At 37.8% G+C, this 20,102-nt stretch overlaps 2 protein-coding genes across 2 annotated transcripts in view; both read left to right on the top strand.

Annotated features, from left to right (window-relative positions):
• The window catches only part of SH3GLB1 (SH3 domain containing GRB2 like, endophilin B1), a 38,441-nt gene extending 25,457 nt beyond the window's left edge, over positions 1-12,984 (top strand). Inside the window, exons 6-9 of the mRNA XM_065909764.1 lie at positions 1,008-1,097; positions 1,465-1,565; positions 11,881-12,109; positions 12,528-12,984. Coding sequence (XP_065765836.1) covers positions 1,008-1,097; positions 1,465-1,565; positions 11,881-12,109; positions 12,528-12,635 — 528 coding nt within the window. The 3' untranslated portion in view covers positions 12,636-12,984. The remainder of the gene's footprint in view (positions 1-1,007; positions 1,098-1,464; positions 1,566-11,880; positions 12,110-12,527) is intronic.
• Positions 2,430-11,874, top strand: LOC136150178 (large ribosomal subunit protein eL42-like). The gene is made up of 2 exons (XM_065910932.1): positions 2,430-2,525; positions 3,673-11,874. Exons 1-2 carry the CDS (start codon positions 2,430-2,432, stop codon positions 4,042-4,044), a joined length of 468 nt encoding a protein of 155 aa, XP_065767004.1. The 3' UTR covers positions 4,045-11,874.
• Positions 12,985-20,102: the final 7,118 nt, after the last annotated feature.

Genomic DNA, 20,102 nt, shown 5'->3' with positions numbered 1-20,102 from the left:
TTTACCTCTTCATTCTCATTACCGACCAACTCTGACTAAAGATTTGTGAGGATTTTTTTTTTACCAGTACTTACTATTTTTAGATTTCATTTTTTTAAGTGACTTGTTTTGTCCCAGTCCTAAACCTGTATCAGATAGTTAAAGCTGGTAATGGTATGCTGTTGTATACATCTCTCTCTAGCTCTGAGGTCATTTACTTCATCTTGGTAGCTTGACATTAGCAGTGGTGGAAGTATATATACCATTGAAACTCGGCACATTAGAGAATCTTCCCTCCCTTCCCGCCCCCCCCCCGCTTCACCCACCCGCCCCAACCAGTAAAGAGCCAGTTACTAGCACACTGTTGATTAAAGGTCACTCATAACTTGCAAAAAAAATCCTAGTGTATCTTATAGATAATATTTCTGCTTAAAACATATTTTATGCAAAGTTTGGAAAGAAAACCGTAGAAGACATTTATGTAGGACAAAGAATCCTTTGAAGGAACCTTAGAACTATGTCCCTAGAATCAAGTATATGCTTGATAACTAAACAAAAGAAGTTAAAATCCTCACTTCATCCTGAAGTTTTTTCATTTGAGGATGAAACCTATATTTAACTTCAAAGTCAAGTAACTATAGTAGTAACAGAATTTTTTGAAATATTTTATACATGTTAACTGGTAATCTTAAGGTTTCATAAAACATTAAAATTTACCAAAGTTTATACTAGAAAATGCTTGAAAATATATTGACTGTCCCATAGTTTTCCTAGGCTTTTATGTTTATGTCATTAACCTTTGACATTGATTCTTTTGAGTTAAGTACCAGTAAGGAATCAGTTCTATCTAGATTAAGTAATATAGAAGAAATAAGGTCTAGAAACCAGGGACCAGTTTAGCTACAAAGTAGAATCAGGGAATTGCCAGACTTTGGGGTTTGTTTGGGGGATTTTTAACTGTCTAAATGAGTGTGCATAGCATGGACTAAGCCTTCTAATGAGATTCTAAAACTGTGTTACAATTTAAGTCTGAACAGGAATTAAGAATAACTCAAAGTGAATTTGATCGTCAGGCAGAGATTACCAGACTTCTGCTGGAGGGAATCAGCAGTACACACGTGAGTGTTCATTCCTTAGAAATTGATTTGGAACAAAAGGCTTTGATAGTCTTAGGGAAATTCTTGGAATAGAAACTGAACTTCCTTTTCAGTCATTTATCAAGATATTTAAATTGTAGCATTTTTCAAGATATATGAAGAAATATTTAAAAATTTTTTTACAACTTATCACCTAGTTTTCTCACCATCATCAAATCCATTTGTTTTTTATTTTTTTTTGGCTAAACAGTTTGTTATTACATATTGTAGTAAAATATTAGATAGTGATGATTCACCCTGAGTACAGTGTTGTATTCTGTCTCCCCTTAGCATTTGCCACGTTAAGTAGATTTTAGAGCTAAGAAGTGACTGTAACTTTTCTTTACAGGCCCATCACCTTCGCTGTCTGAATGACTTTGTAGAAGCCCAGATGACTTACTACGCACAGTGTTACCAATACATGTTAGACCTTCAAAAACAACTGGGAAGGTGGTAATTTCCTTTTCATACATGAAACTCCTGATAAGAGAGGAAATTTGGATTTTTTTTTCTTTTGAACTAATAATAGAGGTGAAAATAGAATTAAACGCTTTTATTAGCTTACTTAAAATCAGATTTTTTTTAAGGGAAATGTTTATCATACTTCTGAAATAAAAACGTTTTGAACTCTTTTGGCACAGAAGAATATTAACAGGAATGAGAAGATAATTTAAGAGGAATACATTTTTATTGCTATGTAAAGAGAGCTTAAAAGCATTTGAAGTTCACTTTTCTCTTGTATATCTTTGGAGGTAGTTGAGGAAAATAAAATTATTGATTTTTAGTTGCCCTTAGAGATAAACTAATTTATATTTCATTACTTGTTCACCATTTAAAAAGAAAAAATTTTAGAGTGTTCTATAAGACTTCACACCCATTGATATCATTCAGTGTGGTATTATTCTTTATAGCACATATGTAAAGCACATAGCCCAATCATTTATTAAACATTTATGGAACACCTGTCATATCCAAGCACTGTTCTGTACTCTAGGATTATATCAGCAAACAAAACAGGTGAAATTGCTTATGTTTATGGAACTCACATTATAAGGTGACACTGAAAATAAAATGGTATTCAGGACAGACGTCGTCTCTGGTCTCAAAACAAACGAAGTCTAGGTAGAAGTATATAGGCCATAGGTGGATAGGCCATGTGATAAGTGGAAAGATAGAGAAGTTCAGATTACTGTAAAGGGACATCTAACTGTAACTCAAATGAGTCTAGCAAAGATTCACAGATAAAAGTATTTTAGTAGGAATAATCTAGATGAAGAAAAGGGCAGGGAAGAATATCCTAGGCCAAGGGGGAATATGTATGTGAAAGAGCCAGAGGAAGGAGAGTGTGGCAGGCTCGGGGAACTGACAGTAGTTCATTCTGGTTGGATCACAGTGTTCAGGTTAACAATGGTATAGGCGCTCTTCCAGGGGCAGTATCCAGAGGCACTGAGAATGGGCTAGCATTTGACATAACCATTGTAGGCTGTCCTACAGTACACCTCTAACAAAACCAGGCTGTCCCAAATCCCTGGTAATAGAATCATTTATACTAAGAAGGTTGGGAAAGCAGCAGAATCTACATGTGGAATATGCCCAGGCCAACTTCAAGGAATTCGCTGTGACCTAAAGTTCTTATCAGGTTGTCTAAAATGAAGCAATTTATCAGCTGGGCTTATGGTGGTTCCGTGTATGTTATATGTGTCCATGACAGAATCAAGCACACTGTTCTTATTGAGCAGAAAATCGTTGTGAAAGTGTTGAAAGCACAGTCAGAAAGTTAAATTTAAAAATGAAGCTTTTTTTTAGTAATAAAAAAAATCAAGAAGCCTTAAAAAAAAAAAATGGGTTAGTAGATGAGGCTGACAAAACATGGTCCACTGGAGAAGGAAATGGCAAGCCACTTCAGTGTTCTTGCCTTGAGAACCCCATGAACAGTGTGAAGAAGCAAAAAGATAGGACATGAAAGATGAACTCCCCAGCTCAGTAGGTGCCCACTATGCTACTGGAGAACAGAGAATAACTCCAGAAAGAATGAGGAGAAGGAGCCAAACCAAAAACACCACCCAGTTGTGGATATGACTGGTGATGGAAGTAAAGACTGATGCTGTAAAGAACAGTATCACACAGGAACCTGGAATGTTAGGTCCATGAATTAAGGTAAATTAGACATGGTCAGACAGAAACTGGCAAGAGTGAACACCAACATTTTAAGAATCTGTGAACTAAAATGGACTGGAATGGGTGATTGAACTGAGATGACCATTATATCCACTACTGTAAGTAAAGAAAATCCTTCGAAGAAATGGCGTAGCCCTCATAGTCAACAAAAGAGTCCGAAATGCAGTACTTGGATGCAATCTGAAAAACGACAGAATGATCTCTGTTCGTTTCCAAGGCAAACCATTCAGTATCACAGTAATCCAAGTCTATGCCACAACCAATAATGCTGAAGAAGCTAAAGTTGGATGGTTCTATGAAGACCACAAAACCTTCTAGAACTAACACCCAAAAAAGGTGTCCTTTTCATTATAGGGGACTGAAATAAATGCAAAAGTAGGAAGTTAAGAGATTCCAGGAGGCTTTTTGTGCTGTTATCGCTCTTGCAAACGTGGTGAACGTGCCAAAAACCCGCTGGACTTTCTGTAAGAAGTGTGGGAAGCACCAGCCCCACAAAGTGACACAGTACAAGAAGGGCACGGATCCTTTATATGCCCAGGGAAAGCGGCATTATGACAGGAAGCAGAGTGGCTGTGGTGGGCAGACTAAGCTGATTTTCCGGAAAAAGGCTAAAACTACAAAGAAGATTGTACTGAGGCTTGAATGTGTTGAGCCCAACTGTAGATCGAATAGAATGCTGGCTATTAAGAGATGCAAACATTTTGAGTTGGGAGGCAATAAGAAGAGAAAGGGCCAAGTGATCCAATTTTGAGCTTCATATTTTGTTTTATTATGAAGACAATAATAGTTTAAGATCGTTTACTTAAAAAAAAAAAAGATTCCAGGAGTAACAAATTTGGCCTTGGTGTACAAAATGAAGCAGGGCAAAGGCTAACAAGACTTTTGCCAAGAGAATGCACTGGTCATAGCAAGTACCCTCTTCCAACAACGCAAAGATGACTCCACACGGACAACACCAGATGGTCAATATTGAAATCAGATTGATTATATTCTTTGCCGCCGAAGATAGAGAAGGTCTGTACAGTCAGCAAAAACAAGACTGGGAGCTGACTATGGCTCAGATCATGAACTCCTTATTGCCAAATTCAGACTTCAGTTGAAAAAAGTGGGAAAACCACTAGATCATTCAGGTATGACCGAAATCAAATCCCTTATGACTATACAGTGGAAGTGAGAAATAGACTCAAGGGATTAGATCTGATAGACAGCCTGATGAACTATGGATGGAGGTTTGTGACATTGTACAGGAGACAGGGATCAAGACCATCCCCAAGAAAAAAATGTAAAAAGGCCAAATGGCTGCCTGAAGAGGCCTTACAAATAGCTGTGAAAAGAAGCAAAAAGCAAAGAAGAAAAGGAAAGATATACCCATTTGAATGCAGAGTTCCAGAGAAAAGCAAGGAGAGACAAGAAAGCCTTCTTCCGTGATCAGTGCAAAGAAATAGAGGAAAACAATAGAATTGGAAAGACTAGAGATCTCTTCAAGAAAATTAGAGATGCCAAGGGAACATTTCACGCAAAGGTGGTCTCGACGGAAATGGTATGGACCTAACAGAAATAGAAGATATTAAGAAGAGGTGGCAAGAATACACAGAAGAGCTACAGAAAAAAGATCTTAATGACCCACATAACCATGATGGTGTGATCACTCACCTAGAGCCAGGCATCCTGGAATGTCAAGTGGGCCTTAGGAAGCACCACTACGAGGAAAGCTAGTGGAGGTGATGGAATTCCAGTTGAGCTATTTCAAATCCTAAAAGATGATACTGGTGACTGCAGCCATGAAATTAAAAGACACTTCCTCCTTGGAAGAAAAGCTATAACCAACCTAGACAGCATATTAAAAAGCAGAGACATTACTTTGCCAACAAAAGTCTGTCTAGTCAAAGCAATGGTTTTTCCAGTAGTCATATATGGATGTGAGAGTTGGACTATAAAGAAAGCTGAACAGCTAAGAATTGATGCTTTTGAACTGTGGTATTAGAGAAGTCTCTTGAGAGTCCCTTGGACTACAAGGAGATCCAATCAGTCCATCCTAAAGGAAATCAGCCCTGAATATTCATTAGAAGGACTGATGCTGAAGCTGAAACTCCCATACTTTGGCCACCTGATGCGAAGAGCTGACTCATTTGAAAAGACCCTGATGCTGAGAAAGATTGAAGGCAGTAGGGGAAGGGGACGACAGTGAATGAGATGGTTGGATGGCATCACCAACTTGATGGACATGAGCTTGAGTAAACTCCTGGAGTTGGTAATGGACAGGGAAGCCTGGCACACTGCAGTCCATGGGGTCACAGAGTTGGACATGACTGAGCAACTGAACTGAGATGAGGCTAGAATAATGAAGCAGTGTCATTTCATGAATGCCCTTTAAGTAATGAGGAGTTTGAGATTTATATAATGAGGAACCATGAAAGCAGGGGAGTCATATGTAACATTTGAAAGAGGAATACCAAGAGAATTTATTTCAAGGAATAAAGATAAAAAATTAAACACCCTCATCACTTTGGTTTTCCTTTCTGCATAGTAATCCTTCAAAACTAGGCATAGAACAAAATTAGTCACTTCCACAAAACCAATTTAAGCCCAAGGAGCCTAGTACTCCTGTTCATATTGTCCTGATGTTCTGGCAGTGCAGCACAGGGGTTGCTGTTAAAATCGTTCATCCTTGCATTCTCCTTAAAGCCATTCAAATGCTTGGAACTCAGCCATTCAGACAAAATCTAGTCATTGATGCTCTGAGATAGGTACTATTATTATCCACATACAGATGAGGAATCAGAAGAACTGGTTATAAGATTAGTAAATATATTTTATTTTTAATAGTGGGAAAGTTTACGTATTGTGCTACAGTGGCAGGAGGTCTAGAGTTTTGTTTTAATTTAGCAGTAAAAGTTCTTAGCAGGTAAAGATGGTCTTTCGGGGTTTTTCTGTTTGGTGTTTTGTTGTTTTTCTTTTTACATTAATTCCCCAAAATTAACATCAGTAGAACTCAGTGGCGAAACAAAAGTTAATTATACTGGTAAGTTTAAAAGTAAAATTCCATGGTTAAACATTTAAAAAATCCTGTCTGGATATACAAATACATCTGTGTTGAGAGAGCTTATCTTCTTTTTTTCCCCCTCCAGAAATGTATATACAGGCTGCATTCACTGAGGAAGGGATGCTCGGAAATGTATTCTTAACTTCAGAGTGAAACTTGAATTAGAAATTAGTTCTTTTTATCATTAGAACTCTTTTACCCATCAGAGAAACATTTGCTTTTAATTTTTAAAAGCACTGTTCTAGACATCAAGGATAGCGTATAAACAAAATAGATCATATTCCTGCCTTCATGGAACCTACATTCTATTTAGGGGTAGAGGGGAGTAGAAAATCAATATGTTTTATCAATTACATAGTATATTAGAAGGTGATAAATGCACTGGAGAAAAATAGAGCAGGGGAGTAGAGATTTACATAGTCAGGGAAGACAGATGTGAAAGATGTGAGAAAATAAAGCACACGGGCTTTATTATTATTAGAGATGCTCCAGGAGAGGAGGTACAAAAAATCAGAAGCAGGAACATGGCTGTATGTTCAGGTAACAAAAGAGAGAGCTTAGCTGAAGATTAATCAAGGAAACAGGGAGCTAGGATATATAGGCTTTGGAAAACAATGTGGACTTTGACCTTTACTTGGAGATAAAGTCTGGAGGATTTTGAGTTAAAAGCTGATCTGATTTTAGCTTTTAACAAGATCATTCTTGCTGCCCTGTTGAGGATGTTAGAGGGTAAGAGTGTGAGCTGACAGACCTATTGGGAGCCTATTGCAGTAACTTGGTCAATAATCCAATCAGGAGATGATGAAAGCTTGGATGGGAGGATTGAGATAGATATGGTAGAAGTGCTCAAACCCTGGGTGTGTTTTTAAAGGTAAAAACAGCAAGGGTTTGCTGATAAATGTTCTATATATGAGACCTAGAGGTGTCAAGAATTACTGCCGGTGTTGGCCTGAACACCTGAAAGAATTAGAGTTTTGGTTCATTAAAATGGGGAACACCCCAGGAGGAGCAGGTTGGGTGTGGGGAAGGCACATCAGGTGTATCAGGAGCCCAATTTTAGACGTGTTAAGTTTGAGAAATGAAACACTCAAGTGGAGATAATCAGTTTCAGGATATGCAAGTCTGGATATTGGTAGGGAGTGAATTAGATAAATTAGACATTTGTCAGTATATCAAGGATATTTAAATCTGTGAGACTAGATGAAATTACCAAGGGAGTACATAGAGAGAGGGGCTTCCTTGGTAGCGTGCTGGTAAAGAATACACCTGCAATGCAGGTGACCCCAGTTGGATTCCTGGGTCAGAAAGATCCCCTCGAGAAGGGATAGGTTACCTACTTCATTACTCATGGGCTTCCCTGGTGGCTCAGGTGGTAAAGAATCTGCCTGCAATGTGGGAGATCTGGGTTAAATCCCTGGGTTGGGAAGATCCTCTGGAGGAAGGCATGGCAATCCACTCCAGTGTTCTTGCCTGGAGAATCTCCATGGACAGAGGTGCATGTGCAGAAACCACATGTGTGGCCTTGGATTAAGCTGTAAAAGACGAGAGGAGTGTTTCACTATGATCTGTAGATAGTTCAAGTGAAAAGAGGGCTGTTAGTAGACCTTTGTATTTAAAACATTGAAGTCATTGCTGACCTTGACGAGTAGCTTTAGTGGAACAGTGTGGGCAAAATCTTGTTTGCCAACGGAAGGAGAGAAACTGTTGACAGTAAGTTTAGATAAGTCTTTCAAGTAGTTTTACTGTAAAGAGGAATAGAGAAGTGAAGCACTAGCCAGAGGAGGAAGTAGAGTCTAGCCCATTTTTGTCTTGTTTTTTTAAGATAGGAGAAATAAAAGCATGATTATAATCTGATAAGAATGATACACTAAATGGAGAAAATACTATATTGAAAAGAAAGGGAAGAATTGGTAGTGTGATATCCTTGACAGGCCTTGTTATACCCAGGTAGAAAAATTTACCTTAAAATAATCCTAGGGGCATAGATATAGCTCATCTGTAGTAGGAGAAAAGATGACCAAAAGCATGAAAGTTTCCTGATTGTTTTTTTCTCTTCTTAAGATAAAAAGGAAGCAATACATCAGCTGATTATAAAGGTTAAGGGAGAATTGCTGAAATTTTACAGATGGATAAAGGGGCATGAAAAGTCATCAGGAGAATGTTAAGTGGATAGATTTTAGAGAAATGTAGTGTAGTTGCCAGGCAGCATTGTGGACCCACTTGTTCCTACTGAACTTGCTGAGTGTGAGACTAGACTATGATTTTGTATTTTTTCATGTCATAGATACATGGATACTGAATAGATAATTAGGGAGATCTTTACCAAATGAGTAGTATGAAGTAAAGGACATAGGATTTGAAGGTATATGCAAGGGGGTGATTCTGATAATTTACCTTGGACACAAATGGCATGCTGGTAGGATAATAGATGGTAGGTCTATGGTAGGATTATAGACCGGAGATCAGTTCAGTTCAGTCACTCAGTCGTGTCCGACTCTTTGCAGCCCCATGGACTGCAGCACACCAGGCCTCCCTGTCCATCATCAACTCCTGGAGTTTACCAAACTAATGTCCCTCAAGTCAGTGATGCCATCCAACCATTTCATCCTCTGTCGTTCCCTTCTCCTCCCGCCTTCAATCTTTCCCAGCATCAGTGTCTTTTCAAATGAGTCAGCTCATCGCATCAGGTGACAAAAGTATTGGAGTTTCAGTTTCAACATCAGTCCTTCCAGTGAGCACCCAGGACTGATCTCCTTTAGGATGGACTGGTTGGATCTCCTTGTAGTCCAAGGGACTCTCAAGAGTCTTCTCCAACACCACAGTTCAAAAGCATCAATTTTTTGGCACTCAGCTTTCTTTATAGTCCAACTCTCACATCCATACATGACTACTAGAAAAACCGTAGCCTTGACTAGACGGACCTTTGTTGACAAAGTAATATCTCTGCTTTTTAATATGCTGTCTAGGTTGGTCATAACTTTCCTTCCAAGGAGTAAGCATCTTTTAATTTCATGGCTGCAGTCACCATCTGCAGTGATTTTGGAACCCCCCAAAATAAAGTCAGCCACTGTTTCCACTGTTTCCCCATCTATTTGCCATGAAGTGATGGGACCAGATGCCATGATCTTAGTTTTCTGAATGTTGAGATTTAAGCCAACTTTTTCACTCTCCTCTTTTACTTTCATCAAGAGGCTCTTTAGTTCTTTACTTTCTGCTATAAGGGTGGTGTCATTTAAATATCTGAGGTTATTGATATTTCTCCCAGCAATCTTGATTCCAGCTTGGAATCTTGAGATAGGCTTGTTGAAATGAGAGTACTAGGGAAAAAGATGATGGTCAGAGAATGGAATGTTGGAAAATATGATTATTATAAGGGTTATAGTTTCTGGAATTGATAAAGTCTAGATGAGGCATTGGTAATGGATGTCTGAATTAGGGTCAGGCACAGTATCACTAGGAGAGAAGAGCCCATGGATCTGATAGGCCAAAGTGTTCAAATAATTAGATTAACAATTATTTGAACAATCTAAGAATTGTTCAAATAATTCTTAGAATCACCAAGAATTAAGATATACTGGCAGTGAGCCAGAAACTAAAATTTAGAGATAAAGATGAAAAAAAATAAGACAACTGTAGATGATTGCAACAAGAGATAGTTGATAGTTGAATAACATGAAATTTAAAAATTTGGTAGGAGTAATCTTGGTGACAGAGAAGAATATAGGAATGGAAATGAGCATACAACTCCTATAGCTTCCACCTCTAGGCTCAATGATACATGGAGTGTGGGAGATAAACCCAGCATCAGGAGGTAAAAGGAAGGTTTAGAGAAGAGGTTAAGGAGAAAGGGTTTTGCTGACTGATTTCTAGATGGCACAGGAGTCATAAGGAAACTCTATTTTATAAAGAGATTAATTTCACCTACCTTTACCAATGAAGCATTTTATATTTTAACTAGTGATACCACTTTAATGGCAGAAAGTAAAGAGAAACTAAAGAGCCTCTTGATTAAAGTAAAAGGGGAGAGTGAAAAAGCTGGCTTACAACTCAACTTTCAAAAAGTGAAGATCATGGCAGCTGGTCTTATCACTTCATGGCAAATAGATGAGGAAAAAGTAGAAACTGTGTCAGATTTCATATTCTTGGGCTCCAGAATCAATGTGGATGGTGATTGCAGCCACGAAATTAAAAGATGCGTGCTCCGTGGAAGAAAAGCTATAACAAACCTAGACAGTGTATTAAAAAGCAGAGACATCACTTTGCTGACAGTGATCCTTATAGTCAAAGCTATGCTGTTTCTAATAGTCATGTATGGATGTGAGAGCTGGACCATAAAGAAGACTGAGCACTGAAGAGTTGATGCTTTTGAACTGTGGTGCTGGAAAAGACGCTTTAAAGTCCCTTGGACGGCAAGGAGATGAAACCAGACTAATCCTAAAGAGAAGGAAATGGCAACCCACTCTAGTATTCTTGCCTGGAAAATCTCATGGAACAAGGAGTCTGGTAGGCTACAGTCCATGGGGTTGCAAAGAGTTGGACACAACTGAGCAACTTCACTCTCACTTTCAGGGAGATAGTGAAGGACAGGGAAGTGCATGCTGCATGCAGTTCATGGGGGTCCCAAAGAGTCGGACACAACTTAGCAACTGAACAAAAACAATGAATTTTAATAGGATTGTTTTCAACCTTAGACGTGGTTGGATTAGAATGATTATTGGCTAGTCATGTTACCTTTTTTTCTGTTTAGTATTATGGAGAAACAGTAAGCGTAAAATAAACTGAAAATTATAATTATCTTTAAAGTATTTGTAAGCACAGTGATAAAAAGATTTCATTAATTTCTAATAAAACTTTTATTTTTCCCCTTAAACAAGAATTTGTGATATCCGCCCTATTCTTCCGTTGAGTATTCATTATGTTATCAGTCATAACATATTATTTGAATGTCTATCCCTTCACCTGTCTACAGTCCATAAAAGAATGGTATTGTTTCATCTTTATATCTCAGCTTGTTCTAGTGATGTTGGACAAGGAGATACTCAGTAAATATTTGAATAAACAGGAAAATGTGGAAATCTATTTTATGAAAAAAGAGTTATTGGTCAAATATTTCTCAAAGAATTAGCTTGAAAACTTTAATCTGTGGTAGTATCTGACATTTAGGTAAGTTTTTCATTGGTTTTTGAATTTAAAAATTCATAAAGGAAGGAAAAGGTTAATAAAACATACAGTAGAAAATTGAAGTATTATGAATCATTTTTCTGGAGAAAAATAGATTTTTTTTAAAAACCTTCTAAAGTTTATATTTGTAAAGATGATTTTGAAACAGATTTTCAAGGATTTTATATTTAAAAATAACCTGCATTTTCTCTAATGTAATTGACCCAAGAGGGGTAATCTAGATAGCACCCTTCATCATTAAAATATTAACATCTTTTAAATCTTTAGCCTGTGGAGGTTGGTAGAAGGTAAATACCGCCACCAAGTGGTGATATGCAGAAACTTTGGCCCTGTATACATAATTGGAGATTTTCTTTTCAACAGTTTTCCATCCAGTTATCATTCTAACAACAACCAGACTTCTGTGGCACCTATACCATCTGCTTCATCAAATGTGATTGGTTCCTCTGCCTTGACTTCAACAAGTAGCCTAGTAATCACCTCTCCTTCCAACCGCACTGACCTGAAGGAGTGCAGTGGCAGCCGGAAGGCCAGGGTTCTCTATGATTATGATGCTGCAAACAGTACTGAATTATCACTTCTGGCAGATGAGGTGAGTAATGTGGATATAAAAAGAAAACTGTGTCATAGTTTGACTTAACCTTCCAGTATAACAAAATGCAAATTCATCATTACTTATCTAGAAATAGTTTATTATGAATGTTTTTATAGATTGCAGATGATTGTATTAACATTTTATAAATTTTTAACTACTATTTTTTAACAAAATAGAACATCACAGAAATATTTAAAGCTTTTAACTGCTAAATAATTAGATTTCTAAAACTGCCTCTAATAAAACCCTTTATCTTGCACATTGATGATAATGTTTATAATGTGATGTGTTTGTTTATGATAATATTTAAATGTTTATAGTGAATAATTTACAATTTAAACAAATTAAATCTGATTAGTTTTCTGTGTATTTATTTATTAATATAGTTAATAACTGAAAATGTTTTATTTTGTAGGTAATCACTGTTTTCAGTGTCGTTGGAATGGATTCAGACTGGCTAATGGGTGAAAGGGGAAACCAGAAGGGCAGGGTGCCAATTACCTACTTAGAACTGCTCAATTAGATAGGTGGACTATTGAAGGATACCGTATTTATATACAGTTAACTCCTAATAAAGCAGGTTTAAGTATCTTTCATGTTAATGTCTTAAAAACTGAAAAGAAAATACCAGCCATCAGAAACTGGCCTTTCTGCCAATAAAATCGCATGGTGAATATTTCATTACAAAAGTTATGTTAGAGCTTTCATGCCAAGAATGTTTTGTTACAAAATTCTCTTTCTACTGAGGTTTCACTAATACGTAGCTTCTACTTTTGAGCCCCAAGTTAAAGCAGAAGAACTGTTTTCTACTGGATTTTTCATTAATGGCAAGCTTTTTCTTTTATGTAAAATAAATTTATTGTGAATTGGTATCAGTGACTCATTTATTAGGTATAATTAATAACCAAAGAATAAAGTTAAAAATTTGTTTTTAACTTGGTTTAAAAAGAGCTCTAGGATATAAACCTCTTTTGTGAAAAATGTTTCTGAATGTTTTCATAAACAAAATTTAGTTACACCATGTTTACCTTATTTTCCAGCAGTCATTGAATGATGACAGTATTCTATTTCAGTGAGTTATTTTGAGGGCTTTTTATTAAACACTACTGAATGATTTCTTCTAAGAATAACTAGTCCTCAAGAACTATTACCATATTTCTCTAATACATTTGCAGTTAAGGTTCTAAATCATCTGGGACAAACTCAGTTCACTGAACCAATGTTTCTAAGATTGTTCAGTTGGCACCATTTAATCCATAATCAGAATTGGATGTGTTAAGACATTATAGTACAGTAAAGAGAATTTGTTCTTATTCAACAAGAAATCCTTATAAAAATATGGATTTGCACAGCTGTGTTTGTTATAGAGTAAATTGTATGCAAACAATATACTTTTGGTTACTTTAAGCCTACAAGTAAAATTTTAAAAACTTACTAATGAACTTAGGTTATCCTGATCAGGCTCTCTAGTTCACACACTGATGAAATAATTAGTAATATACTTGGAATCAGAAAATTGCTGTGTGGGCTATTGCTAGGAATCAGCAGATTGTTACCATGTCAGGACTTCTGCTCTCATTTTCATTCATTCATCAAACATTTCTTGGGTGCTAGGCACTATGCTAATCAGCTTGGAATACGATCCTGACCAAGATGCACTAAGTTCTTCCCCTTACAGATCTTAAAGACTGGTAGAGGATACAGAAAAATAAGTAAGCAATGGTCATATAACAGAGTCAATGTCATGATAGAAGGAAAATGGGATACTTTGGAGCTTTGGAGTCACCTCGTTCAAATTTGGGTAGTGGGAGATGGTTTGGAGAGGAAGTGTTCCAGGCAGAGGAAAAAGTTACGCCAGGCCTGGAGCTGAGAGAACGTAGCACATTCTGTCAGCTCAGAGTGGTTCAATCTGGCTTACACGTTAAGTATAAAGGTGTAGTTAATTTCTTTAGGAAATGTTAATGTGTCAAAATTACATGTTTTGGTACTTTGAAAAATGAATATTAAGCACAAAAGATGTTTTAAAATGGTGTTTAAGAGTTCTTAGTAAGAGAGCTTGGTGAACATGTTGATAATTCAGTTTACAGTTCAAATTTTAACAGTAGTTGTTACATTTCTATTCTGTGAGACAAATTTCTCTGCAGTTTTGTAGTTGTGAAAGATGATTTTATTCACCCTGTGAATTTCCATACTGTTAATCCCCAGAGCTGCTCACACTGGTTAGTTAGCCATAAAACCAGAAAGGAAGCTTGACAGCCAACCCAGAGCACCATCTATTATGTAAATCCAGATTTAGGCTTTATAAGATCATACAAAAAGATCAGGTCAGCTTTACTAGCAACTGTAAATTAGGCTTATGGGAAGTAGAGTAGTAAAAGGGAAAGAATATGAGTAGTGGAGTGACATTGTCCTTGGTTCAAATCCAGTCTTCTTCACATATTGTGCTCTTTGAGCTTCAGCTCAGATGTCCTGTAAACTGCCATTTCCTTGGTAGTAAAATGGGGATAATAATTATGCCACCTTAAGGTTATTGTGAGGATTTTATAGCAAAAAAAAAAAAAGTTTTAAAAATAGTAATAAAATATCTATAAAATCTATACCTGTAGATTTTATAGCTATCTTATATGTTAGATAACTTGGGGGGAAAAGCTTGGCACACTATAGAAATGTGCTGTAAAAATTTTTCCCCTTGTTAGCTTCTAGCTTCCTGACTGTTGGCCTTGTTTACAACTGTGAATCAGAGATTCATCTTCTTTGTCCATGCTCTGTTCTATTCCTTATTGATTGTATCTTGCACCCTCTTTAAATCAGATCGAGATCTAGGTTAACCTCGCCCCAGTCAGTGTACATTTTTATCAGAACCTTCTGCTTTCCATCAAATGAATGTTGCTTATTGTAACCCAATAATGTACAGTAGCCTTCAATAATGTTAAGAGTTCAAAGGTTTTTTTTTGTGCCTTTGTCCACCACAAATCCAGCACAATATGTAAATTTGTTTTTATGTTTATTGTTTTTTAGTTTAATGGAGTTCTGTTTGGTTCTTTGGAGTCTTTTGGATTTATTTTATTTTGGTTTGGGCTTATTTTATAAGGTCATAGGTTTAATTTTTACTCAGGTAAAGGTCTGTAGGTTCTTAGGCATGGAACAAAACCTTGCGAAGCCTATTAATTCATGGTGCAATTTAGAATTACTTAAATAATCTCTGTGGCCCTGAGCTTAATCTAAAGATACAGTAATGTGAAGGATGCATATATGAATGAAATAGTAAACTTGGAAATAATCGTAGGCTCTTTTTACAAACAGAAGTAACTGATTATCTCTTATTTGTCCTGAAGGTAATTAACCTAAAAGGTCATTGCATTAAATTGTTTTTGTGGTGCTGATCAGAAGAATTCATATTGTAGGAGACTGGGTCTCAGAAATGGGAATGTGCCTCACTCTGAATAATGTGAGAAATAGGAAACCTGAGGCCAGGGTCACTAGTGGGTTGGAGTTCATCCTCATAGTCTGCTGTTCTCCACCAGAACAAAGGAATAGGATGTAAATGGAGGAGCTGGTCTTGGGAGGACATGTAGAAGATGAAGGAGCACAGGTCTAAAAGCAGCAGCTTTGTTTCCCAAGGAAGGTCCAGCTTGCCTCCATGCTTTTTTTAAATGATTCCTTAAAAATATCTTCCCTAGCTCCCAAACACCTGAAAGTTTGAAATATGTTTCCGTATTATGTAGCACTTCCAGTCTGAGTGAGAAGCCTTAATAATAGGAGGCTTTGCAATATGACCTACAGCCAGCTTTACCTCAGGGGCTTCCCAGGTGGCGCTAGTGGTAAAGAACCTGCCTGCCAATGCAGGCGACATCAGAGGCAAGGGTTCGATCCCCGGGTTGGGACGATCCCTTAGAGGAGGGCACAGTAACCCACTCCAGTACTCTTGCCTGGAGAATCGCATGGACGGAAGAGCCTGGCAAGCTACATTCTGTACGGTTGCAACGAGTCGGACACAACTGTAGTGACTTGGCACAGCACAACTTTGCCTCAACCTCTTCTCCAGAGGACTCAGTGACTCTTAGCTCATGGTGAGACTCAAATGGCAGTGTGGTATTTGTCCACAGCACACCTGCCCTTTCTCCCACATCCTAATGGGAAACTGCTCAGTAGGGAAGTGGTTCTCAGTGTGAGACTCCCCAGGACAGGCAATATCAGCATCACCGAGGAACTTGCTAAAAATGTTAATTTGTATGTCCAAGTACCTTTTTTGGTACATGTTGTCTTCAAGGGGCTATAAAACTAGTCTTAGTTGTCCCATGTAACATTTTTAAATACATTGCAAGACAAAAACTGAATTCTGATCTTTACTGTGTTCTAGTACTAATTGTAATTAGTTACTTTAAATTATTTGTTTAGTATGTATGTATCTGTCACTCTGGAATGTAGGCTCCTGAGATTGAGACTGTTAATTCTTTTGATCACAGTTAAATTCCCAGCTCTCAGCATGAGACCTGGCACAGAGTATATACTCAATATTTGTCAAAGAAAGAAAAAAATGCAACTCTTAAGCCTTATCCAAGTTCCACTGAAACCAACTCTGGGAGTAGGACCCAGCATTCTGTCTTTACAAGCCGTTTAGGTGATTGTTACCCTCCTAAGTTTGAGACCCGCTTGAGTAGATTAAAGATAATGTGCCTTTTACCTTCAGGCCTGCTATCTGACATCACTTGAAAATTCTCCCTGCCTTTTGTATACCAACAACGTTTATCTCAAGTGTAGAGGAGCCTCGCCCTGGGCTGCATTACAAGTGGGTGTGAAGGTATAAGGTATCCTTCCTATAAGAAAGGATAGTACTACTTAGAATGCCTGTACTTGATTGATGTGAAGGGTTTCTAGGGATGGATGTGTTTGTCTGAAGAAGGGTAAGCATTACCACCACCCACATTTCCACTCTGCACAGTCACAGTTTAACGTCATTAAAGTCCTAGCAGACTAACATGACCATCCTGGTGCTCAGGCTGCTAAGCTCTGCTCTCCATATTTTAAAGGAGACCTTCTAAGAATCGCAAGTGCTTTTTTAAAAAATACAAGTCATAAGTGCATTGATAAAAAAGGAAGAAATAAGGATATAAAGATAAAAATCACTTACAATTCCACCATCCAGGGAGCGCTACTGTTACCTAGGTGTATAGACTTAGAGATTCTTCTGAGCTTTTGTAGGTTTTTAAAAATGGGATCAAGTTGTACATACTGTTTTGTAACTTTTTTTTCACTTGGCGGTGCCATGACTATCTTGCCGTGTCAAAATGTGTTTCTATATCTTTCTTAATGGCTGCATGGTGTTTCATCCCCTGTGCCACATTTTATTAAACTGCTGTTCTTAGGGTGTTTCCAATTTTTCACTAATAAACTGCTTTAAAGGACATTACGTTGTTAAATCTTTTATGTGTTCTTAATATTTCCTTAAGGTGAATCCTTGAAGGTGGAAATGCTCTTGTGGAGTATGCCAGTTTATAAAAGCTTTTGTCACTGCCGCTTTGGCCCTTAGAAAACTCACCAGGTTATATACTTTTATCAGCAGTATAAGAAAGAATACTGTTTCTTTTTGGAGGGCTTTCAACTGAATGTTTTTAGAAGCTTCAGTTTAAAAGTAAAGAGTGAGAGGAAGATAAAAATACCCTGCAAAATTAAAACCAACATCACTCTTAAATTATTCTGACAGGACATCATTTACTCTTTTACCTTCTTTTATGTGTTTTGAGAATGTTTGTCGGAGAAGGCAATGGCCCCCCACTCCAGTACTCTTGCCTGGAAAATCCCATGGATGGAGGAGCCTGGTGGGCTGCAGTCCATGGGGTCGATAAGAGTCGGACATGACTGAGCGACTCCACTTTCACTTTTCACCTTCATGCATTGGAGAAGGAAATGGCAACCCACTCCTGTGTTCTTGCCTGGAGAATCCCAGAGACGGAGGAGCCTGGTGGCTGCCATCTGTGGGGTCGCAAAGAGTCAGACACGACTGAAGCGACTTAGCAGCAGCAGGGAATGTTTGTAGTACTGGCTTTCCCCTTGCTTTTATTTAGTCTCCTGGAAGCACTACCACCTTTCTGGCTTTTGCTGACAGAGTTAGGAGAACAATCCTAAACAGACTAGAATCCTGTGATAACTTTGATACAGGCCTATTGTTGCTTTTAAGGAACGTGGACATAATAGGGAAAAGTAGAAACTTTGGAAAGAGGCAGAACATTGGCTTTTTCATTCAGTTGCCTGGCTTTGTATCAGTAAACCTCTGAGTCTGTCTGCTTATCAGTGGAAATGAGAATAATAAAAATCCACCTTGTAGGCTTAAAAGAATTAGACATATTATGAACGAATGCCTAGGACCTAGTAGATAGTAACAGTAGAATTTCCACCTGAATTTTTTAGAGCAGTTGCTATTATCTACCTCAGTGGAGTAGTACTGCCATTTGCCAAATAAAACCTTTTGTGAAAGGTGTCACAATAAATGGACATTGCCTTGTACATCTGACTTTTCCTACAAAATTACTTCTTAAAGGATGTCTCATTTTCCACACATTTAACCTAATCATATAAAACTCAACAGGTGATTAATAGAACATTTCAACTACTATGCTTTTATGGCAGTATATCAAAATGGTAATCATAATATTCTAAAATGGTGACCGGGACATGTCAGGCATGCCAGTCTTCCCCTTCTGACTGAAAGCCCATCTTTGGCCTACAGCTGACCTTTTTGCTTTGGATGGCTTGTCTTCCACCTGTGAGAACCTGGCAGAGGGCTCAGCTCAGTAAAGATAATGATAATCAGTTAAGCCTCAATAGCATCTGCAGAATAAGAACACAAAAGTGATTCATTCATAGTAACATTTATTTAGAGAAGTATCTGAATTACAAAATTTTCTCAGCAGTATTTCCAAAAGAGAGATGTCCCAAAGGTAACAACTCCAGTCATTATGGCAGACAAACCCCATAGCAAACCTACCCATTTTCAAATTTGGATGAACCAGGCACACTGAAATTAGCATCTAGCTTGTTGATTATAATTTAGAAGTACTCAGTCAATATAAAGTGAATAGTAAGAGAACTTAAGAGGGGGTATAAGGGAGGAAGGCTCTATGGGAATCTTCAGGTTTGTGAGAGAACAAAGAAGTGACTAATTATGAGGTGAAAGAAGAAAAGCTCTACTATCAGCAACTTTTCTGAAAGCCTGATGCCCTAGGGTTCTGGGCACATGTTCCTGCCTAATTCCATGTTCTAGTGGAGTGGTATGAAATGCTGTAAGGTTGTCCCAGCAACCAAGTGCTTTGATGCCTCTGCCTTTTGTATATAGCTTCCTCTATTTAGCCTTACCTGAAGACCTTCACATTAAGAGTACTTTAAAGGCTCCCTCTGCTATGAAGATATGCTGGATTCCCTCAGGCAGAATTAATTATTCACATATATGAATGTAACGCAACTGTAACCAAGCTGGGCTCAAGGACGGGCTTCATGTCCCCTAACTCAGCATGCCTAAAACTGACTTTCAGCAACCTTCTGAAGGCTGCTGCTAACAGCATTCTAATATCAACAAATGATCTGGTAATGACTCATACTTGGTGCTGTTACGCGTTTTGCCCTAAGAAATATTGCCCTCTTTGGACAGCAGTATCACAGAAAATGCATGTCTACTTTTCTCTGAGAGTAAATCGATCAGTCATTACTTCCCATTGATTCAGTTTGGTTCATTTTATACACTGCTCATCACTGCTGTATATTTTGCAAAACAACAGTTTATTAGCTATATCTATGTTAGTCGCTCAGTCATGTCCAACTCTTTGCAATCCAATGGACTGTAGCCTGCCAGGCTCCTCTGTCCATGGAATTCTCCAGGGAAGAATACTGGGGTGGGTAGCCATTCCCTTCTCCAGGGATCTTCCCAACCCAGGGATTGAACCCAGGTCTGCATTTCTCTGGTGGCTCAGATGGTAAAGCTATCTCATCTATATTT

The sequence above is a fragment of the Muntiacus reevesi genome, chromosome 1 (assembly GCF_963930625.1).
Source record: "Muntiacus reevesi chromosome 1, mMunRee1.1, whole genome shotgun sequence".
Taxonomy (NCBI): domain Eukaryota; kingdom Metazoa; phylum Chordata; class Mammalia; order Artiodactyla; family Cervidae; genus Muntiacus; species Muntiacus reevesi.
Note: the sequence above shows the minus strand (reverse complement) of the source record. Positions and strands in the feature narration are given on the sequence as shown.

Excerpts from the sequence above, each read along its gene's own strand:
- LOC136150178 (XM_065910932.1), top strand. The coding sequence starts at position 2,430 with ATGTATGTGAAAGAGCCAGAGGAAGGAGAGTGTGGCAGGCTCGGGGAA. Across the intron at positions 2,526-3,672 it reads CAGTGTTCAGGTTAACAATG|GAAGTTAAGAGATTCCAGGA; the intron begins GTATAGGCGCTC and ends ATGCAAAAGTAG.